The sequence below is a fragment of the Boleophthalmus pectinirostris genome, unplaced genomic scaffold, assembly GCF_026225935.1.
Source record: "Boleophthalmus pectinirostris isolate CB_2022bp ecotype Guang Dong unplaced genomic scaffold, ASM2622593v1 HiC_scaffold_8, whole genome shotgun sequence".
Classification (NCBI taxonomy): domain Eukaryota; kingdom Metazoa; phylum Chordata; class Actinopteri; order Gobiiformes; family Gobiidae; genus Boleophthalmus; species Boleophthalmus pectinirostris.
The window spans coordinates 25,809,611-25,833,768 of record NW_026571515.1 but is presented as its reverse complement, the minus strand read 5'-3'; the positions used below and the strand labels follow the sequence as shown (position 1 = coordinate 25,833,768).

General features: G+C 42.8%; 1 protein-coding gene across 1 annotated transcript; it reads right to left on the bottom strand.

Moving 5' to 3' along the window:
* kmt2d (lysine (K)-specific methyltransferase 2D) lies at positions 1-20,903 on the bottom strand (the record flags this gene model as incomplete). The annotated part of the gene is made up of 40 exons (XM_055165910.1): positions 20,770-20,903; positions 20,428-20,510; positions 20,203-20,299; positions 19,936-20,129; positions 19,737-19,846; positions 19,483-19,645; positions 19,207-19,378; positions 18,976-19,090; positions 18,634-18,809; positions 18,339-18,547; positions 18,156-18,266; positions 17,498-18,033; positions 17,299-17,412; positions 17,106-17,219; positions 16,892-16,996; positions 16,642-16,823; positions 16,241-16,405; positions 16,058-16,167; positions 15,919-15,960; positions 15,645-15,833; positions 15,410-15,577; positions 15,206-15,328; positions 14,968-15,089; positions 14,760-14,889; positions 14,607-14,681; positions 14,460-14,537; positions 14,225-14,383; positions 14,085-14,154; positions 13,713-13,951; positions 13,083-13,156; positions 12,568-12,618; positions 10,950-12,482; positions 10,713-10,868; positions 10,491-10,612; positions 3,187-4,793; positions 2,983-3,103; positions 2,832-2,913; positions 2,691-2,757; positions 2,388-2,620; positions 1-2,301 (listed from the first exon to the last, which is right to left on the bottom strand). Coding segments are annotated over exons 2-40 (10,464 nt in total), but the record flags the coding sequence as incomplete, so codon positions are not given.
* Positions 20,904-24,158: the final 3,255 nt, after the last annotated feature.

Sequence of the window (24,158 nt, the reverse complement as noted above, 5' to 3'; positions counted from 1 at the left end):
AGGGTCTGGCTGCACATTACATAGCACTTCCCCGGGCTCCTGCTTTATGTTATGAAGTGTTTTCTCACACATTCCTCCTGCTCCTTGGTGGAGTTGAGCAGAGGGGCTCTCCTGAAGATGACGAGGTTGTTGGGGCATATTAACATATTTCTGTGGGCCATTGGGAATACAGGCAGTAGTTTGGGAGCTTTCGCTGCCTGATGGCTGGGTCTCAACCTTTAGTCCAGGACAATCTAGTTGACTCTTTTCTCCAGGAGATCTGAGTGGGGAAGCTTTAACATGATATGGACTGCCCATTCCAGCCTGACAGTCAGTTCTTGGTGAGGACACATTTGATGCATGAGGTGAAGCTGAATGTGCTGGGCTCATGCCAAACGAAGCTCGGGGTGAAAAGGCATGAGAGGGTGACCCTTGAACCCGGCTGGCTGCTGTAGCCAGTTGATTTGGAGTAGGAGGGCGCATGCCCATGAGAAGATGTCGTTGTTGATCCACTTGTGGAGAAGCTGGTCTTAACATGCGGCTCGGATCCATTGGGGTACACGGCATTGAAACCTGCCCCCTCATCATCTGTTGATGCATCATCTCCCCGACCTGAGGAGACTGTGGCCCATGGGGAATTAAGCCCTGCTGCATTTGTGGAGTGACTGCAGTTTGCGTTCCCATGGGCTGTCTCATCTGTGGGACCTGGCCTGGGGGCATATGAGGCATGTGGGGCCTTAAGGGCCCTTGTTGGCCTGAGCTTATTGCCATTCGCATCATCTGACCCTGTTGCAAGTGCCTCTGAGCTATCATGGCCTGTATGTGTTGTATTTGTTGGTTAGGAGGGAGGTTGCGCAGCTGTGGATTCTGGGCAACGATTGCCTGGATGTTTATCTGCTGACGAATATGTGGAGCTTGAAAGCCAGGCCTTGGTGCCATCATACCCTGCTGCGGTCCCCTTATTATGCCCATCATGGCCTGTTGTTTCTGGTGGTGAGCTAACAAAGCTTGGTGCTGCGGGTTTAGACCAACTGAAGCCTGCTGACCAAGTGAAGTCTGAATAAAGCTCTGCTGTGGGATGTTTTGGTCCTGTGAATGCTGAGGCACATTTTGATGCTGCTGTTGAACACACAGATTTGCCTGAGGCCCTTCCTGTTTTACTGCAGTACATTCAGGCTTCTCTGCCATGGTTGATACTTGCTGCTGAAGAATAGGTTGCTGTTGTTGATTTGCAGACTGATGATTTTCATTTGTAATTTGCCGTTCTGTAGATTGATTTGCCTGTAGTGAACTCTTGATTTGGTTTTGATGCTGTGGATTTTTTGGACTTCCCAAGTCACTCTGATCATCTGCTGAGACACTGATTTGTGATGATGGGTTTGGTGTAGAGGGCCCACTCTGCTGTAGAGGAGATTTGGAGGTTTCTACACCAGACTGTGGTTGAGGCGTGGCACTTCCCGCTGAAGGAGAGGAGTCCATTTGTGGAGTGGAGGGCTGAGATTTTGCTCCTTGCTCTGGACCTGGCTGACTGGAGAGTTGGGTTGTTTTTTGAACTGTTTGCTGCTGTTGAGAGACCACCATGTGTTGAGACAGACTGTTTTGCTGTTGTGGAGTTTGAGGACTCCTAAAACAGGGATTACTTGGTCCCTGCTGCCCCATCACTATCTGTTGCCTTTGCTGTTGTGCACCTGGTTGATTAGCCATTATTACAGAGTGAGTATGTCCTCCTAAAGAGGCTTGTGAAGTCTGGGAGATAGGTTGACCACTGCTTATTTGATGATTGGCCTGATTCACCACAATTTGTTGTAGGTTTGGCTGTTGCTGTGCAATATGCGGGTTCCCCATCATACCTAGTTGTGTCTGGGGCGGCACGCCAGTCTGAGCAGAGTGCGCCAACATCATCTGCTGTTGCTGCTGAAGCTTTGCCATCTGCATTCTGTGCTGAAGTTGTCTTTCTTGGATCATTCTTGGGTCTGCCCCTTGAATTCCAGGTCCCATAGGAAAAAATCCAGCTGGGGCACCAGAAGGTCCCGTGGACCTAGCTCCACCAGGAAGTTGAGGCTGTGGGGGTCCTCCCATGAAGGGCTGCCCCTGTGGCATCCGGACAGACATGCCACCATGTTGCCCCATCACATGTCCTCCCTGTTGACCCATAATCATTTGACCAGGCATTGTGGGAAACATGTGGGGTGGAGGGCCTTGTGGAGGGTGACCTGGTGGAGGATGTGCAGGTGGAAGAAGTCCTGAACCTTGCTGATGCTGCTGCTGTTTGCTTCTATACTCCGCAATAAGATTTGTATGTTCCTTCTGCTGTTTCCGTACCTGTAGAAAAAATATAAGTAATAATAAATCAAGTGTGAATTACCAAGTAAAACAGTGATTATTTTGTTATTGTCAAGTGTACACACCTGGTCAAGCTGTTTTTGAATTTTACTTTGTTCTTCTGTGACCAACTTCAACTTTTCTGCATCTGCTTCAGCAAACTCCCTGCCAGCCTTTTTTGCTGTACGCTGCTTTGCACAGAGCGCCTTTCGAGATTTGCGGTGGACCCCAATCTGCTCCTCCAAAAATTTCAACTGCATTTGTAGTAACTGCTGTGTGTGCAGCAGCCATTCCTCATATTGATGTTGCTCTGCATCATCTACCAAAGTGGTGGCAAATTAGTTATAACAAATAAAGATTTGCAAACAATGAATTAACAATCTACATACTGATAATTCCTTGGACAAATTGTGGAGGGTTAGGCCTTGACTGAGTTGAGTCACTTGGTTCCCCTTCCTAAAATGAATAATAAGCATTTGATACTGAACTCAAACTATGATCAATATACATTTTTGTTGGCACTGGCTTACCTTTAGTGGTCCTGATGTAATATGTGCTGGATCTGTGCTGGGAGTAGTAGCCAGTCTTTGCGCAAGCAAAGAAACTTGTTGCCTGAAATAAAATGAAGCTTTATTTAAACTTGCAACTGTGTTTGAGATAAGGCTCACAAACCCAAAATACCTGTTAATCCCAGGAGGAACAACCATTGGGTCTGTGAGAACCCTTTTGATTCCTTGAAGAGCCATTATTTTTGCTTTAGCAATAGGGTCCATGATGTCATCTGTTACAAATTTGTCCAAATCTGTAAAATAAAACATTGTTGAAATTAGAACAGAGGAAACACAGTTGGCAAGTGGTGAAAAAATAACAAAACATATTCCTTGCCTTTATCTGGAAAGAGATTGTTGGTCAGAGGAGGCCGTTTCACTCCCGACTGTGAAGGTATTGCTCCAGGCTGCCCCATCCGCATCATTGCTTGCTGCTGGGACATATTTATATGAGGTTGATTTGCCATTCCAGGACCCATGGGCCTTTGCTGCATAAGATTTGGCACTCGTGGAACTATTCCCTGTTGAGACATCATCCCTTGAGCAGGTGAACGGTGATGTGGCAATATCATCTGAGCGGACATCTGTGGGTTTGGCTGACCCTGCAAACTGTATGGAGGACCCCCCTGATGGAGGCTACCAAGCTGTTGCTGCTGCTGTTGTTTTTGTTGTTCTTTTTTCTCATGCTCCAAAAGATCTTGTATTAATAATGGCAGCTCACCATCTAAAGAACTCTCAACCTTTGCCAAATCCACAGCAGGAGACTGTCCACCTACATCGGGCAGTCCCAATGGATCATCACTAATATCTGTATGTGGAGCTTCTGAGAATGTCAGATGGTCACTCGGGCCTGGGAGGGGGTATGAAAGGCCCCCTAATCGAACAGAGCTTAGGGGGGTTTGCTGGTTTTCTGAATGGGACTTGCTTGCTCTAAGAAGATCACCCATTTCTGTTTTCACAGTAGCCTGACCAGAGAGCTGCTGCTGAGTGTCCAGACCTCCATCTTCAACTTTCACTTGGGCTGCATTTGTGTTTGGAGCAGACAATGACGTCTGGCTAGTGCTACCCTCAGTCGTTGAAGAGGTCTTTGACCTGTGTGACTTGTCTTCTACTTTTACACGCACAGGCCCAGAAGAAGGTGTCTCACTTTCAGCTTCAACCAGCCGCAACTGGTCAGAGAAGACATCCTTTGGGTCTCCTTGGTCCAACTCTGGATCTGTGTAAGCCAAAAGATCAAATTCATCACTGTTTAGCAAGTCATCAAGATGTGGATCATTGGCTTCGAGGTTATCCAGATTGCCCAAAGCATCATCCCCTTTGTCAGGATCCAGGTCCAGAGCGAGATCATCTTCATCCTCAACCCCAGCGTCACCTCCAGTATCTCCCAGCCCTTCCAGGTCTGCCTCTGGTAGATCCTCACTGTGATTATTGGCAGACTGAGCGACTAAACTCTGCTGGGGAAGGGGATTGACAGGTGAAGAACCCGTTACTGTTCTTGCCATCTGCTGAGGCATTAAAACCGATAGTCCACCTTGCTGTAACGCTAACTGGGATTTCTCTGATGGAACAGTACTGTTTTGAGCTATGGGATGTTGTTGCACATATGGTGAAATCATCTCCTGGTGGGGAACAAAAAGACGTGGTCTAGGCTGCGGTCCACGTGGCATAAAATGGGGCCTCATAGGCAGCCTTTGAGAATTGTGTCTTAGTTCAATAAACTGTGGTGGAGGTGCGTGACTCAGAGTCTGCATGCTTTCTCCTTGCATTGTATTGAGGGGGTTGTTGATATCCTGCATGTTAACTGCCTGGTTGAGATTATGCCTTATGCTCATTGTTTCCATTCCTGGCTGCAAAACCCTCTGTGGAGCTGGACCCTGAGTCTGCCACTGAGGAGGTATAGGTGGACGAGCAAAGATCCCTGGAGGTTTATTGGGTCCGGACAGCCTGGAATAGTACAAACAATTATCATTATCATTTATCAACATTACTATTACTGTGAGGTAATGCAACATAGGATACTGCAATGGTAAACATGAGGTTTTTGAGTTGCATAATGACTTGGTTCTCTTAATGAACAAGAAGATCATCGCATTTGGGTGCAGGGCAGGGAACCCTTCAATGAGTGCGTATACATGCACATCAGTATCCCAGTTATTAGCCATATCTCGGTCATGTCAGTATACGGGATACTGCGTATACATGCGCACTGAGAAACCGGGATACTCATATCCCTGTATACATGATCAAATGGAGTATCCCGGTTTCTTGACATAATCTTACAAATGCGCAAGCGCAAAAAATAACTTAAATCAATTTAATAACCCAGGAAAAATACAAACCATGAGCTCCTTTAGCATAGGAAGCTCAGGAGGTTTAACCAGCATTAAGGAGCTATGAGATATCCCACAATCCACTGAACAGATCAAACCCAACAGATTCTTCATTAAAATCTTCTAAAAATAAAAATAAACTCAACTTTACAACATCTAAACCATAACCACTATGAAGCCACATGAGCCCGTTTGATAATATAATTAAGCTTTGACACATTTGTTTACATTTTACAGAAACAAAACTTAAGACCACGTGGTTAATTAGCACAAACTGTTAGCAGTGATAAAAAACAAAACAAAATTAAAGCCGCAAGCGGCGTCGAACGGCCCTCGCCCGCCGCGCCCGCGAACGCAGCGCCCGCGAATGCCGCGCCCGCGAACGCCGTGCCCGCAAATAGTGTGCCCCGCCAACACCATACCGTAAACGCCGTGTCCGCAAAGTCTGTGCCTGCAAATGGCAAAATGACATAGTACGCCTTTAGATGTTCTTTGCACCCCCTACTGGCCAACCTTGAAAAATTCCCATGTCAGCAATATATGTTTTTTCTTCTAGTCATTAATATAATTGAATTCCGAAATTTGGTGTAGATCCGACAATGTTGATGTTTCATGTGTATGGTAGGGGGCGCTATAGTGTTTTTTCATATGTTTTATAGTGTATTATATTCAGACTGAGATCACACATTAGTGATTCAAATTTCAACACGATCGGACTAAGTCTGTGCGAACAGGAGCAAATAATGTCACCTTGAAATTCGCCAAAACTTTGACCAAATTTTGCAGCTTCGCTGCACGTAAACCGTGACAGTTATCAAAAAAAATCAGCTAACTTTAGATGTTCCACTTGTCTAGATGATGTACGGTGATTTTCAGCTCTGTGGGTGAAGCACCTTCAGAGGAGTTCGTTCAAACGCAATGTGAATGAAAATGCGGACTGAAACTTCAATCCAATATGGCCGCCTTCTGGTTTGTCAGGGGGCGTGGCCATAATACAATTTTTTGTTTGTCTTGACATGAAAAATGTATGTAGCGAATTTCATGGCTCTATGACAAAGTTGACCGGGACGTATCCCATAGGAGCCAAATTTTTGAGTCTTTGCGCCCCTGCTGGCCAACAGTGAAAATGGTATCATGTCCATAATATAATTTTTTGCTCGTAATCATGCATAGAATTTAATTCCCAAATTTGGTGCAGATCTGACTATGTTGACGTTTCATGTCTATGGTAGGGGGCGCTATAGTGTTCACTTTTCATATGTTTTTTAGTGTATTATATTCAGACAGAGATCACACATTAGTGATTCAAATTTCAGCACGATCGGACTAAGCATGTGCGTGTAATATATTTTTTTCTATGTTTGGGAGGAGTTTTAGCGCCCCTGCTGGCCAACAGTGAAAAATTCGCCATGTCCATAATATACTTTTTTGCTCGTAATTATGCATAGAATGTAATTCCCAAATTTGGTGCAGATCTGATAATGTTGATGTTTCATGTCTATGGTAGGGGGCGCTATAGTGTTTTTTCATATGTTTTATAGTGTATTATATTCAGACTGAGATCACACATTAGTGATTCAAATTTCAACACGATCGGACTAAGTCTGTGCGAACAGGAGCAAATAATGTCACCTTGAAATTCGCCAAAACTTTGACCAAAATTTGCGGCTTCGCCGCACGAAAACCGTGACAGTTATCAAAAAAAATCAGCTAACTTTAGATGTTCCACTTGTCTAGATGATGTACGGTGATTTTCAGCCCTGTGGGTGAAGCGCCTTCAGAGGAGTTCGTTCAAACGCAATGTGAACGAAAATGCGGACTCAAATTTCAATCCAAGATGGCCGCCTTCTGGTTTGTCAGGGGGCGTGGCCATAATAACATTTTTTGTTTGTCTTGACATGATGAATGTGTGTACCGAATTTCGTGGCTCTACGACAAAGTTGACGTCGGGACGTCTCCCATAGGCGCAATGTATTTTGACTTTTCGAGGTGGCGCTGTGTCGCCATTTTTTTATGCCCGTGCACGAAACCTATATTTTATCGAATTTTTCGCCACTTCTGAATTTTGGGCCAAGTTTGGTGAGTTTTTGAACGTGTTTAGGGGGTCAAATTAGGGTTTAAAGAGCAGAAGAATAATAATAATAAAAAAAAAAATAATTAAAGCCGCAAGCGGCGTCGAACGGCCCTCGCCCGCCGTGCCCGCCGCACCCGCCGCGCCCGCAAACACCGCGCCAACAAATGGTGCGCCCCGCCAACACCATACCCTAAACGCCGTGTCCGCAAAGTCTGTGCCTGCAAACAGCAAAATGACATAGTACGCCTTTAGATGTTCTTTGCGCCCCCTGCTGGCCAACCTTGAAAAATTCCCATGTCAGTAATATATGTTTTTTCTTCTAGTCATTAATAGAATTGAATTCCCAAATTTGGTACAAATCCGACAATGTTGACGTTTCATGTCTATGGTAGGGGGCGCTATAGTGTTTTTTCATATGTTTTATAGTGTATTATATTCAGACTGAGATCACACATTAGTGATTCAAATTTCAACACGATCGGACTAAGTCTGTGCGAACAGGAGCAAATAATGTCACCTTGAAATTAGGCAAAATTTTGATCGAAATTTGTGGCTTCGCCGTGCGTAAACCGTGACAGTTATCAAAAAAAATCAGCTAACTTTAGATGTTCCACTTGTCTAGATGATGTACGGTGATTTTCAGCCCTGTGGGTGAAGCACCTTCAGAGGAGTTCGTTCAAATGCAACGTCAGCGAAAATGCGGACTGAAATTTCAATCCAAGATGGCCGCCTTCTGGTTTGTCAGGGGGTGTGGCCATAATAACATTTTTTGTTTGTCTTCACATGATGAATGTGTGTACCGAATTTCATGGCTGTACGACAAAGTTGACCGGGACGTCTCCCATAGGCGCAAAATTGTTGAGTCTTTGCGCCCCTGCTGGCCAACAGTGAAAATTTTAACATGGCCATAATATACTTTTTTACTCGTAATCATATATAGGATTTAATTGCCAAATTTGGTGCAGATCCGACAATGTTGACATTTCATGTATACGGTAGGGGGCGCTATAGTGTTCACTTTTCATATGTTTTATAGTGTATTATATTCAGACTGAGATCACACATTAGTGATTCAAATTTCAGCACGATCGGACTAAGTCTGTGTGAACAGGAGCAAATAATGTCACCTTGAAATTAGGCAAAATTTTGACCAAATTTTGCGGCTTAGCCGCACGTAAACCGTGACAGTTATCAAAAAAAATCAGCTAACTTTAGATGTTCCACTTGTCTAGATGATGTACGGTGATTTTCAGCCCTGTGGGTGAAGCGCCTTCAGAGGAGTTCGTTCAAACGCAACATCAGCGAAAATGCGGACTCAAACTTCAATCCAAGATGGCCGCCTTCTGGTTTGTCAGGGGGCGTGGCCATAATAAAATTTTTTGTTTGTCTTGACATGACGAATGTGTGTACCGAATTTCGTGGCTCTATGACAAAGTTGACGTCGGGACGTCTCCCATAGGCGCAATGTATTTTGACTTTTCGAGGTGGCGCTGTGTCGCCATTTTTTTATGCCCGTGCACGAAACCTATATTTTATCGAATTTTTCGCCACTTCTGAATTTTGGGCAAAGTTTGGTGAGTTTTTGAACGTGTTTAGGGGGTCAAATTAGGGTTTAAAGAGCAGAAGAATAATAAAATAAAATAATAATAATAATTCGAGCAAAAACAATATATCCGAAAACATTAGAACAACATATTATACGTTTTTTGAAAGCTCTCGACCTTCCCCACGTCACCGTGGGGTCATTGGTGAGTGACGGGCACTGACGCGCTCGTCATTCGCCATCTCGTCGAGGTCACCCATCGCCTTCCATTGACTTCCATTCATTTTAGCAGTAGTAAATATGAGCCAGGCCTTGGGCGTGGGTTACTGGGATACTGCTGTTCGTGCTGGGGGCAACCGTGGACATAGTTGCATGTCGTCTTGTCGCATTCGGACATGCGCACGTCCCTTCCCATTCGCTCCGCTGAGCGGAAGCAATAGGCCCTACGCCCTGTCGGGGCTCGGGCCTAATAATAATAATTTGAGCAAAAACAATATATCCGAAAACATTAGAACAACATATTATACATTTTTTGAAAGCTCTCGACCTTCCCCACGTCACCGTGGGGTCATTGGTGAGTGACGGGCGCGTCTGGACCATCTCGTCGGGGTCGGCCCCCGACCTCCCATTGACTTCCATTCATTTTAGCAGTAGTAAATATGAGCCAGGCCTTGGGCGTGGGTTACTGGGATACTGCTGTTTGTGCCGGGGGCGACCGTGGACATAGTTGCATGTCGTCTTGTCACATTCGGACATGCGCACGTCCCTTCCCATTCGCTCCGCTGAGCGGAAGCAATAGGCCCTACGCCCTGTCGGGGCTCGGGCCTAACAAAAAACAGCTAGCTCATTGTGCCGCTGATGCGGTTCAGCTCCTTTCGGACTAAATGACACGACAGTGGATTATGTGTGTTCTTTTTGAGACAGAAGAGGCGCTAATGATGGTAAGTCTGTTCTGTGTGTATATCGTATAGGAGATAGTTCATGTTTTAGCTTTTCAGCGATCACACGTGTGCAGGTCATACGAGTGCAGATTGTACGTGTGCTGGTTTAGCGCAGTTCTTTATTTTAAAGTCATTTCACTCATGTATGGTCACTCAATTTATGCTGGTCACTTTATTTATGCTGCTACAGCGGGGAAAAGACTGGATAGTGTTCGTCTTTTGGACGCAGGCGCGCTCAACTTTATGTTGCTGTAACCAGGATACTGCGTATACATGCCACAGTATCCCGGTTACTATCGGAATATACCAGCTACAGTAACCCGGTAAACGGGATACTGCCATAACCAGGATACTGAACCCGGGGTACTGCGTATACATGCACCATGAAGAAACCGGGATACTCAAAAAACCCTATCATAACCGGGATACTGATGTGCATGTATACGCACTCAATATTTCGCATGTGGCATTTAACATTGCATAGTTTTCAGTATCGGTACCTAAACAGTACAAACTTTGCTACTAGTCATTATACAACCTGACAAGAGAACACAATGCTAATGCATTTCATTAAATTAAAATTTACTCATTAATTTGTGTTACGGGTGCCTAGAAACAATTTATTATGCTCTCCTAAACAAATATCGTTTTGAGCTTTATTTTTTCCTGGTACCAGTACCACCTCAATTTTTTTCCAGGATCTAAAAGTGAATCATATTATGACGTATTATGAATATGCAATGAGGCACTAACCGTACTGTGCAGGGATCTATGACTGGTAGGTTTCCCATTTGTTGAGGACCACTGGGAGTAATGCTGGGAGTCTTGGAAACTTGTTGTGTTACAACAACAGCAGTCACAGCACTGACACGATCCTGAAAGTAACCATAAACACAACAAATCAAGTATTTTGGTATATAAGTATTCGTGCAATGTATAAATCAACTTTTTTTTGTGGGAGAGTATTATACACACCTGTGGATATGGGGGTGGTGCTCTGCTGACACGTTCCTGCTGAAAAGCAGGTGATTCGCCTCCAGACCAACCAGGTGATGTACTGCCGGATGCAGCAGCAGCTGCCTCTTTTTTCTGGATCTGCTGTCGAATTAGAAACTCACGCAGTTTCTGACGCTAAAGGGGGGGGGGGGAATGTACACTTGACACTTGAAAATATTAAAAATATGTCAACATACCTAAGTTCATGAAACATACCTGTTTATGCTTCTCTACTTCAGATGGGCTTAAACCAATCAAAGCAGGGTCTTCTTGGGAGCTGTCTTGGGAACCTGACAAAGGAGTCTGAGGAGATGCATCAGCTGGTCGCACAGTGAGACCTTCTTGGCAGGCAGAGGCAGGGTGTGGATGGGGCTGATGAAGCTGTCCCTGATTCATTTGAGTGTGCTGTGGGGGTAATGAATGTCCTGAATTGTTGGGACTACCACTGTAAGGAGTCATTGATGGTTTACCACATAGAGAATCTACTTGAGAATTGTTGCCTTGATGGGAAGGAAGAGGTTGATTAGGATGAGGGGACCCTTTGTATCCCACATTTCCCTCAGATGGTGATGAACGAGGCTTGTGTACATTAGAAAATGGATCTCTAGATTGAGGCCTAGATGGCGGCTGAGAGCCTGGGTCTGGAGATTGAAACCGAGGAGGAGCTGGCGAGTGAACAGCCTCATTTGAGAGAGCACCAGGAGTGTGAGGAGACTGGGAGCTTCCTTGGGAATGAGGGCTGGAGAGCACTCTGGAGCATGGGTCAAGCTGACCTGTGTTTCTCTGGGCCAGAGGGCTGTCTCCAGATTGAGGTCTTGGAGTGAGTGGAGATTGGCCATGTCCTTCGGTGTAAGTATTTGAAGAGGACTGCCTGTAACCTTCAGAGGGATGGTTTGGAGATGCTCCGGGCTGAGGGGCACCGCCATCACCTTGGTGCATTCGAGGAGTCATTGGAGCCTTAAATAAATTACCAGCAGACTCGAGCATGCCTGTTGGGTCTTGTCTTACAGAGGAGGGACGGGGGGAAGCAGCACTCAAATCAGCCCTGTACTGTCCTGTGCTTGCAGGTGACGAAACCAAAGCAGAGGGAGATGGTGAGGAATGAAATTCAGTTCTCCCCGTCCCTTGCTGAATCCTGAATGGATCCCCATAATGAGAATTGTGAGTTGGAGAGAAGACAGAAGACTCTCCACATGCAGGACCTCGTGAATGAGGACTTTGTGGAGGTCCTAAAGACTCCTGAGAACCATGCTGGGATTGTGAAAGAAGAACATGTTGCTGCTGCAACTGTGATCTAAAATAAGGGTCAACCTGCTGAGCCCGTCTTGGGGTTCCAGGTGTTCCTGGTTGCATGTCAAAGGGGCCGAGACTGGCTGGCCGTCCCTGAGGAGTACCCAGTGGGCCGGAAGAGGAAAAACCTGAGGAGGGGGCATGTAATGGACTTGCCCCTGAATGAGAAAATTGTGTAGATGAGTGAGTATAAGAATGGGATGACTGTAAAGGAAGCCTGGAGAGGGGATCTGTCCGGATTTCAGCTGATCCTGGAGTTTTAACAGGTCCATCCGAGAAAAAGACAGAGGATGAACCCGAGCCTGGGGGAAAAGGAAAAGGGCTTCCTGCAGAGCTGGGTTGGGAGGAAACAGACGTGGAGCCAGAAGGTGGAGGAATATGCAGGTGTAAGCTGGGCCGTTCCCCCTTCACCTGACCGGGCTCTGCATTTACAGGCCTACACACTTGAATCTCTGCCTGCTGTATCAAATGAACATAATCAATATTAAAACAATGACTAACACATTGGTAGTTTCAAGAAACTATATTCAAGCAGTAGACTTACCTTCTGTGCCTTGTTGATCCTCTGAGCAGCTCTATTATCTTTGGCCTTTTGCTAAAAGAAAACAAAGAATTAGTCAAATGCTGAAACTATATAAAAGTAATAATAATAATGCCAAGCAGATATACAAACACAAATAATATCAGACTTATGGATGGTCAGTAACAATAATATTCTTATTCTAATGGATTCATCACAAAATCTCATATATAGAATAATTGTTCAAATCTGAACCCAGGCTGTCAAGCATTGCAAGTGTTTTACCAATATAACATTGTGGGTATATTCCTATTCAAGTGTTGTTTATACTTTAACCAATTGTTAGAAATGACACATGTGGCACCCGAGGTATTCAGGAATAGTTTGCACATACAAGTAATTTCTCTTTACAACTGCAGAACAGAACAGTCCCAAAAAGCATTATGAACATTTCAAGACCAACCGACTAAGCAGTACATGAACAAATGGCCAGCTTAAACTCCCTTTCAAAATAAATATGATAATAATAATCAAATTACCAAGTATGGTACTTTGTCAGCAGCAGACACTTTCCTCCAAATTTTCATGATCTGCTTACAGCGACTTGCCCAGTCTGTAGAGGAAAAAAGTTTGAATGTATGTTTGTGTTGTGCAGAAAGTAAAAAGAGAGGACACATTAAAAATAGACTTATGAGCTTTTGAGCATGATTTTCCCTCCCTTTTCAAAACAAGTACCACATAAGAAATTATTTAGCCTTCCAAGTACCACTGGACCTAAACCAAGTCTATAAATTAGGGCTAAATGAGGTCTAATTTATAGACTTGGTTCAAGTTCAAGTTCTACACAAAGACTAATCCAAAAAAGGAGAAAAATGTGGGGAATTTTTGTATTTTACATTTATTAAGTTAATACTGGAACTGAAGAGGAGGCTGTACCACCAGAACAAGCTCATGTAACAGTGTGAAAACTGTTGATTTAAAGTCACATAGCATAAAGGCGCAAACTGAAACCAGTTCCCCAGAAGTCAACGGATCAGATTCTACTCAGCTGCTTTCGATCAATGTTGTGTATGATGTAAAATGTATAATAATAATGTATGTCTATCAAACATTATAAATAAATGTTATTAAAAAAACACAATAAGTCCTTTTTAAAGTACAATAGTCACCTGGGTAGTCTTGTTTAAGAGTAGGAAAGTTGGTATTGGCATAAAGGACAGGAGAAATGGTGGAAAGTTCCCCTAGTTCCTCGTCTTTCTCCCAGCGCTGCAGACTGCGCTGGTTGTAGGACAAGCCGTCTCCCTCTGCTTCTGTGGGAGTGGGGGGTGAGGAGGGTGTTGCTGGTGTAGAGGGAGTAGCCCATGGACTTTCATCTCCACCATCTGGACTGAATAGTCCACCACGGTCACTATAGAAAGGCAAATAATAAAATTAGAAAATAATTATTTTGCAGTTCATCACAAAACGCAGCATCACAGCATTTACATCCATAGAAGAACGCTAATAGTTAAGTTATAACGTAAAAAAATGGAGAGCAATACCGCATGTCAAAAAAAGGTGACTGAGACAAAGCAGGAAAAGCTTCTACCATTCCAGTTGAGGGCAGAGACCCTGTATAACAATGTTGATGATTAGTATTGAAGGACAAGTTATATTATTTTTAAATTAAAATAAGTATTACCTGAGAGGGGAGCTCTCTCTGATATAGAAGTATGAGTGAGTTCTCCCTTATTGCCCTCCAAAATAGGCTTCATATTGCCCAATGAGGAGCTCTCCGACACTCCCAGAACCTTTTTGAAGAACTGTTCTGAGTCCTGATTCTCTACCCCTTGAGGAAGACCTGGACAAATTGGTGCGAGAGACAAATTTTTAAAATCCTTTTTTTCATGGTCAAATCTGAAAGAATTTTTCCATACTTTTATTTTTCTCTGCAGCTAAAATTTGAGAATGAGATGACATCTGTTCTTTCAAGGATGATGAGGGGACAGGTGCACCTAAAAACATGATAATTATAGCCAGACATCAGTTAGGACAAATCAACTAATCTCCTAGTCCTCACTTACCTTCTCCCTGAGCCTGAGGGACACTCCCTTCCTGCTTAATGGGATGGTTGTTGATTATGCAGTCCTTTGTCTCATCTAATGAAAAATACATCAAGATGACAGGTTGCAGATTTTCAAAGTGTCTCTTATTACAAATAATGTAGGTGACCTTACTTTCTAGGGCAGCAGTTTTAAAACCAGGCTCTGGTAAAGCTGGAGGTCGAGCAAGACATGGTCGTGGTCCAGGAGGGGTCATCACAACTTTTTTACTCAAGTCAATCAGTGTCTTGCCAAAGAAAGCCTCCTGCAATACACCAATGATTAAAAAAAAGCTCTCCATTTGAATTTAAAAAGTTGTTTTACAGAACATTAAAAAACTAACCTGAAGATAAGCTGGAAACATATCCTCCAATTTACTTTTCTTTCGACCTCTGCGTTTTTTGGCCTGTTCTTCTCCATCTGCTGGTTTAGGATCCATGATGTTGTCTGTGTCCGGGTGAGGTCCTGCACAGTTTATTTTTAACACACCAAATTCATTTTGCAATCACATGTTTCAAGAAACCTTACTTATCCTATGTCCCTGTTAGGCATCTGGTGCACAGTAATTAACCTCTACTTACCCTCTTCAATGGTCCTTTCTATTGGTTGTCCATCTAAAGTGGTTTCTCCAGCCAATTGCGCAAAGAATTCCTTTTTTAATCGTGTGTGACACTTCCTCTGTCTCACCATAAAACCTCCAATGCCTGTAGATTCAGATAAGAGACAATGAATGTATGCTCAGAGAAGACATATCACACGTATATTTAAAAAAAAAGTCTTCTTACCAGGCCTATAGGGTTTACGCTTTCTTTTCTTGCCATCCTCCATCTCTTCAGCTCCTTTCATAGCATCACATTCGGCAATACCATCAGGACCAACATCAACAGTCCCTTCCCTGTCAGGGCTTCCAGGATTCTCCAGCTTAGAGTCACAGTCCATGGGCTCCCCACAAGCTATACAAAAAAAGGTTTTAAATATATTTTTTTCCAGTCAGTACTTTAAAAATATGATTCTGTTTACTTTTCCCATCATCTCCATCGCCATCTCCCTCCTTCAAATCTAATCCATCTACACCTCCATCACAGGACAAAGTGCCGAGACGGGACCGCCTTTGGCGTCTCTTGTGAAGGGGAGACATAGACATGCTACGAAGCAGGGACATGCCTGACTCAGTCAGCCACACACCCTCCAGCCTGTAGAACTGTGGTTCTGTAGATGAAGAAATTACAAATTTGTTCAGTAACTTAAAACCAAAAATAACAAGTGATGGTAATAAAATCATAACTGAACAAACCTGGCTCTTTCAGTTTTATTGAAGCCATAATAGCAGATTCCACTATGTTAACAGAAGGTGAGAAGAGTAGAAGAGAAGAAAAGTCAAAATGTGTCATTTGTTGGGAGGAAGTCAAAAGCACTAAATCCTTCTCACTTACCCACAGGTTTAGGTACATATGGAGAGCAAGATGTGCAGGCAAAACCCTCATCTGAGGCCTGCTCCACCTCATCCTCTGTGTACAGACTCTCACAGACAGCATGCACCCATCTGCACAAAACATCAAGTGCATTATTTATCAAAGAAATGTTTGTGTGTAAATTACTTGTGGATCAAGACTCACCGGTCACAGTACTGGCATTGCAGCAGTAGCTCCTCCTCCATAAAATTTTCTTTGCATACTGGACAGGTAACAAGGCTAGCACAGGGGCCACAGTGGTTGTAGTTATTCTGCCACTCGCAATGAAAACCTGGTGAGTTGGCACCACACTGCACACAGCAAACGCACCTGAACACAAGAACCCAATAGTTTTGTATGTAATTAGTGTGGAAAAATACATACAAAGACTAAGTTGTGAATGTTGTTGGACAGACTGCTTCCTTGTGATACCAATACAGTACTGACATAATACATTTACATAGTATGCAAATGTTCAGAAGGGTTTATTTGAATTAGGAACTTTAAAAAAAAAAAAAAAGACAGCTACCAACAAAGCAACACTTATGTTCCATTTCATTTCTTACCATTTGCACTTCCAGCCTCCTTTGGGTACTGTGTGCAGAGGGGGGTCCAGGCAGTAGGTGTGATAGCTAACATCACAATCGTCACAGAGCAGCAGCCGGGAAGGGTCTGAGGCCTTTCCACACATCTCGCATACAATGCATTCCAAACAACGCCAACCCTTACGAAGCATTGTCTTTGTGATCTAGGGCAAGATGTTTTAAGTTAAGACGTACATCAATTAGAAAAATAACCAAATTACATTTTACTTACTTTACTGTTTACACAATATGGATGATAACACTGAGAGCACTGTGCACATGCCAGAAGTTGTCCTTCAATACCTTTTCCAAAACTGCCACATACAACGCACATATCCTGAAAGATGAAGGGATGAATGATTATGCAGAACAGAAACATATTTTATTATGACATTGGCTAAATTAAAAATGTAACTCACAAATACTAAACAATATCCAAGTCATACCTGAAGCAGGACAAATTTATCAGTGTTGGAAAACAAAACCACTGTATTCTGCATGCTATCATCTTCCTCATCATCTTCCTCCTTACTTAGTCCTGTGTCTGCAGTCATGCTTAGCTAAAAATACATGTACTTTAGTATTTTTGTTTTAATCATGAACAATAAAAATCCATAAATGGTAGAATGGTATTCTTACCAAAAATGCATCTATGCAAGAGGCCATTGCTTTAAGGCGCGACCTTCCTCCACGTCCCCTGCCTGATCCGCCCCCACGAGGGCGACGTCTTCCAGGAAAACTATTACTACGCCCCTAAATACAAAAGAAAAGTTATTTTTTATACATAAGTCAAACGAAACAGGTGTTAAAATGTTGATGAAGCAGGTGTAGATCTTGCCTGTTTGATCCTTGAGCGTCCTGGTGAGCCTCTACGTTTTGCCTTTTCTCTCTCACTTCTCGTTGGTTCAAAGGGGAGCGAGTCATCAGTCTCGGTCAGGTTATCTGAGCGGGGCATGAGGTCTGGTTCCCCTGGTGAACCCAGAAAACCACTACTGCTCTCATCACCATGGCTCATGTTGGACATCTCGTCCAGCAGCAGCTCAGGTTTGACCAAAGCTAAATCCTGCTTGATGGTCTCCTCATCTTCATCCTCATCCTCGGAGTGAGGCAGCAGTCGTGACTCAGAGTCTTCATCTTTTTCATCTGTTGAAATGTCCTGCAGATCAGCCAAGATCATGCCAAGTTCTGACTGTTTTAGAGGAAATATATTCACAGGTTGTGGCACTACAGTGCTGTCTGTATAATCCACTTCCATGTTTTCAGGGTCTGTGTTCGATGTTGGGTCTGAGTCCTCTTTGCCTTCTGAACCTGTGTGCTGGCTGAAATCTTGTGATGGTCTTCTTTCATTAGACTCCAGACAAGAACTGCCCTGTTCTGTTGTGGTAAGGAATGTATAATTATTAGTGTTTATGTGGGCAAATGTATAATTAGATAGGGCACATCTTGCACAATATAAAGTATGTCTTTGTATTTATTTTAAAAGAAGCATGACTTACTTGTGGTATTAATTACATTTGTATGATTATCTGAAATGAACCCTTCAATCTGGGATGACTCCTCCACTGATTTCTCCCCAACATCTGATATTTCCACACATGAATTCGTACCTAAAAGAAAATAATTAAAGATCCAAATCTACACAAAAAAGGTTTTAGGGATTTTGTAATGTCCCGTCATACCCAGCTCTATCAGTGTTTCAGTTTGATCAATCTCTGAGGTTTTAGTGTGATCCGGCGTTTTTTCTTCGCAGTTGGCTCCTTTTTCCATAACCTCCTCACACACTTCTCCACTTTGATCTGTTGTGTGTTGATGAGTTTCTTTACAAAGCAGGCAGATATACTTTGTTTCTAGCCGATTTGGTTGTGAGGTGCATGCTCTGTGTACCCATCTAAGAGAATTTAGGGACTGTTAGTATACATGGCAATTGGACGACACCTATGAAGCACTTTCAACTTGTAACAAGATAAGACTTACCTGTGGCACAGAGAGCAGCAGCATTGAGCAGAAGGGTTTACAGTTGTACTGCACACACAACACACTGCAGTGCGATCCCGCTGACAGTCATCACAAATGGCATAGTTGTCAAACCATTGAGCAGAGCCTGGGAGTGCTATTCCTCGAACCCCACACTCAGAGCAAATGCGACACCGCTGGCAAAAGGAAAGATTGATTTAAAATAATAATCAGAAAATCATCTTAATACAATTAATGGAAGTTTTTCAAGTGTGAATGTGAAAGGTCTATGTTTCCATTAAACATTATACATGATTGGCAACAGACACCTATAGGTCCTTTCAAAACTAAAACTGAACTTACTCTGCATTTCCATGGATCAGAGGGAAGCGAATCCATAGCTGGCTGAAGACAAAATGTGTGGTAGCCCTTATCACAGGCATCACAGACCAACATTTTGGAGTCTTCTCCAGGTTGCCTAAAAATATGATTCTTAAATTTAAGAAATGTACACAATCTAAAATCTATGAATATTAGGCTTGTTTATTTTTAGTGTAAATGATGCAGGTTGGTGCATTTATGTTGAGATCTTACCTGCAAGTCTGGCACACTTTACATTCTGGACATTGCCAGCCTGCCCGTTGAATGGGTGTTGCTCCAATTTCCAAACAAGCAGCATGGTAATGTAAACCACAACTGGTACAGAACAACAAGTCTGTGAGCTCCCCGGCTGAGTCGCACACTGCACACCAAGACTCCTCACCTGCTACAAATGGGGCAGATGAGGCATTAAAATTGTGTTAGAGTGTATAACTTATTATTTTTTTTTGTCATTAGGACAATAGAGTACCAATAGGGCTGGTTTCTTACCCAACTCCTCAGCCTTGTCTATATGCTGTGGACAGAGAAGAGCCAAGTGTTTCATAGACTGGAAGGATCCACTTGCAGCAGAACAAGGGAAGTGATAAAACCGTGAGCAGCCCTCAGCATGGCATCGAATGGTTGCACCTAGCTTTTTGCAATAGTCGCATAGCTTTTTAAAAAAAAAAAAAAAAAAAAAAAGCAGTGATAATCATTTTTCGTACAATGTATCTGTAGATTTAAAGAAGAGAAAGTGTAGTTACCCGCTGTGTCCCTGAGATAACAGCCTTCTCCACATTCTCCAGTTTTTCGTTTTCCATCTGCTTGACTCCCTCTGACCATACAGCACACCAATGATGAACCCAGCAACCCCCTGCACATCACAGAAGAAGACCATGAGAACAAAGAAGATGACTAAAGATCACTGGAAAAGCTGCTGGAAATAAACTGTATAAAATTTACCCGAATCATCCAAGAGTGCTGCTAGACATGAGGATTCAGAAAATCCTATGGAAGACAGGTCATCATTCCCGGGCTGTGGCAGTGAGGAGGCTGATGGCTTGAGGGTTGGTTTGTCTGTAGACGTCCCAAAGTGTCTCAGTTCCCGCTGTCCATGCAGACTGCGCTCTACGCAGTTGCAGAGTGCACAAGCTCGTCTGTCAAAAACAAACTGAACAGTTAATACTTACACATAAAAACTTTATAGACAAAGATAAATATTGATTTTACAGAGATGTGCAGCGGGGGGTTGATCCGTCCATAGCCGGAAGTGCTTTAGACTCCTCTTCAGGGAGGACACATTGCTTTTCAGGGGCATTTTCATCAGCTGTTTTAAAATAGTGATTTGTTAAGGTTTTAGGGTTTGATTCACTTTTGTATTACCTTAAATGTAACGATTTCTATGTCCAACTCCTTTGTTCTAGTTTTACTGATCATGCAAACTGAGACACTTACATGTTGGTTCAGAGTCATTCTCGTCGCAGTTGCATTTCTGCTCGTCCATCCCCTGCACTGATTTTGACCTCCCTGACAGAGATCTAGGATTTAATAAAAAAGACAGGCCATTGAGGGGAGCATAAGCATACACGCACTACATGCCCTGGGTAGTAGCAAAAATGCACGAATAATCATTGCATTTATACAAAATATAGGTATCAGGGCATTGCATGAATTTTGTTGTAAATGTTTTGTATTTCGGGATGTAATATGACCGTGTTTGCTGTAATTTTAACATGTTTTACACAAAATATCAAACCAGATTGAATCTAACCACGTAAAAAGAAGATACTCGTTTACCCAGTAATACATAATCCACGACCGGAAAGGTATCCAGTAAATGCGTATAAATAAAAAATGCAAGAGCTTTTTGCCAAATTAAAACAACCATAAAACGGAATACACAAAGAAAGCTGAACTTCCGCATGCCTAACTTCCTGTTGCAGCGGTGCCGTTTTCGTGTAAAACCGATGTCACTCACACAGTTCCGCTGCAAGAATCACTAAAATGACGATAATGACGCGCTACAAACGATATCAAACTGGACGAGGCCACCATTTTAGCCCAAACATGACAGACCTGCCCATAAGCATGTTCATGTTGTGTATCTACAGTCTCCACTCGGCGTGGTTGTACAGAAAATAAATATACGCCAGCACATGCTGCCCCAAGGTGGCAGCACGTCTAACTCACGATATTGTGCCTGTTAGAACTGTACTGCAAAATAATTGATGCTCAAAATACCAAGACTTTAGAAGAAAGCACAGCTTAACAGTGTTGCAATGATGGCACCGATGCTTCCTTCGCGGCAATGTTCTGCAGAGTCTGTGACAAAATAGTGAAAATAGCAGCCATTTGTTTATTATAAACCAATTTCAGTACCATTAGAGTTCTATAGTGATAGTCTGTTGGTGCTTGCCTGATTGACAGTAACCTTGATAGAGGTTTTACTGTACTTATGTTTCCAATAAAGACCTAGTTAAGCGGTATTATCGCCAAAAACAAGATGCCAAATGTTGCATATAGCATGGTTGTTCAATGCCTTAAAATAAAAAAAGAAAATACAGTGTGCACTAGACATAATATGGCCTGTGACAAGTGCGCAGTTTTGTCAGATTTACAGTTATGCTTGTGTGAAAGACGGAATGAAACTTCTATCTATATCCTCTGCCTTTGAGCATTATAATGTTGTAAGTGCTTAACAGTTTAGTGCAACAGTAGGACAAGGATCATTTTAAAGGTTCACGCTTTATGGTGTTTGTGAAGGCTGTGAGGCGACATAAAGTCTTTCTCAGCTAGCTTAATGAAATCAGTTTACATTACAAACAGCATTTCTGAATGTAACGCAAGCATTATTATTGTGCACTATTCCTTCTGGATTGTACATACTAGTGGTTTCGATTCTCTTAATAGCACAGTTCTAACTCAAAGACGATTGATTCAAATCACAAGCAGAGCACTTCTTGTCATGTAAACATCGACTTCGAACATTTCATACTGCTCCAGTAAATAGCCATCTCCATAACACTGGGAACAAACTGCTACGGGAAGGTAATAACTACCAATCGTGACGTAGCTGTAAAGTGCACAAAGGCATCACAACAAAGACGTTATCACTTCGTTTTATTCGGATAGATGCAATTTCTCCAAATGTACAGTTAACACTCCAATGTATCACTTGCAAACGCTGTACACAAACAAACAAACACCGAGGTGTCGGTGGTGCTCTGCCATTTCTCCAGGAAATAGTCATTCCCATCTGACAGCGGCTAACTGCTAAATGCTATGATAGCAATTAGCATCCCGGATGGATAGGGCAGCCGAGCTAACGCTAACATTAACCGGTCTAAGGTCAGGATTGGTCCGTCTAAGCAATGTATGTGGTATAAGGTTTAGAAATTGATGCTACTCACCTCTCATAAACAATGTTGTTTCTTCATTCGTAAGCAAATCCCAATGACCCACAAAGCTTCCAAAAGACTGCTAGTCGCTCCATTTTCTAAACCGGACTAACGCTGCAGCTAGCCGGCTGCAGGGAGAGTGGGGGAAGTGCACGTCGGCGGAAGGAAGGTAGGCTGCGAGGCGCTAGTAGCATTAGCATATCAACTTTAGCAAACTTTTCGCTACCAGATTCGCAGCATGCCCCGCGCAAGCGTGAGGCGACCTGTACAGAGACACCATTGGGACAAACACTGTTGGTTTTAAATATGTTGACTGTATACATTAACACAGCGTACTGATGTATATAATAAAAAACTCGCTGACAATCAATACATACAGCTTCTTTAAAAACATAAATGTATAGGCCACAAAAAAATGTTTTTTTGTGTTCTCTCTTCATTTTTCTTGACTGTATACAGTGTACTTGTGTATTTATTCCACGCCATAGAGCAACATGTAAAAAGCAAATAGAGAACTCCAACTGTACGTGTGTATTATGTATCTGGAGCAGTATGCCTGACGCAGACGCACACCACTTTATTGCGATGCAAATCGGGTAGTGACAGGCTCACCCGCAGCTGCTGCAGTATGGTGCTATGCAGACGCAGAGAAGCCCGTTTATATACTGCTTGTTGGTATAGCCTATTCGTTTTTTACTATAGTTCTTTAGTATAATGCTTGTCTGTCCCTATTTTTTTACTCACCAAGTGGCCAAAGCTACTAAAAGCAGCCACTCCGGAGTTGAATAAAAGCAATAGCAAGACAATGTCACTATAGCAATGCTTTATGAACTCGTACCTCTGACGCATCTGTGTATACAAACCACAAATCCATAACTGAGTAAAATAGCTAGCCTGATTTATTTTAACGTTGTTAGTGCTGTGAAATGCACTGATTTCATCTCTCAGTGCCTGTGTCATGTAGACTGTAGGCTCTGGTTCAACCCTGATGGGTTTGAACAGAATAACACTGCTCATTTGTAATGTTACAAAACTGTTGATTACGTTCCAAAATCTCGGGAAAGAGACAGGAGATCGCATTTGTGGGGCCAAAATGTGACAGAGGAAGCCTTAAAGGTCAATTTTTTATACTCATTGCATATTTATCATAAATTTGTCCCGGCCTACACCAGGGAGGCTACAAGATTGTTAAAACCACCAATCTATCTAATATTTTTTTGAAAATAGACTGGTCCCCTTACAGGATTAGTTAACTCCCCATTCAGTTTTAGTAATATTGGATTAGATTTTGAGGGGGGCAGTGACTGGCTGTAGAACATTCTGTGATTGGTCAGGGCACGTAAACAGAGGATAGCATTAGGACATGGGAATGTTCCTATTGGTCAGGTTGCAGAGCCAATGTTTTTCCCATCTGACTCTTGCATCTCAAGGATAATCCCCTGGAATACCTTCACATATGTTAACCACAAAACTAGAAACAATATTATTTTAAATAGAGATCAAGCCAATTTTTAATTTTTAACCAGTTTTAGTAGTGAATCATGTGCAGGACTACATTTTTATGTGAAAAAACTAAATCTTGTAACTAAATTCTAATAATTATTTATGCAGTCCTGCTCCACAAGGGGGCGTACAACAATGTCGTACGCTCCTAATGTATATGTTACTTCTAGAACGAGTGAGGTAAAATATCAACTCAAAGAGATATAAATACACAATGATGCTTTAATTATAATTGTAACAAATGAGGGTTTTACAATATAAATATATACATTAATATTATAGTAC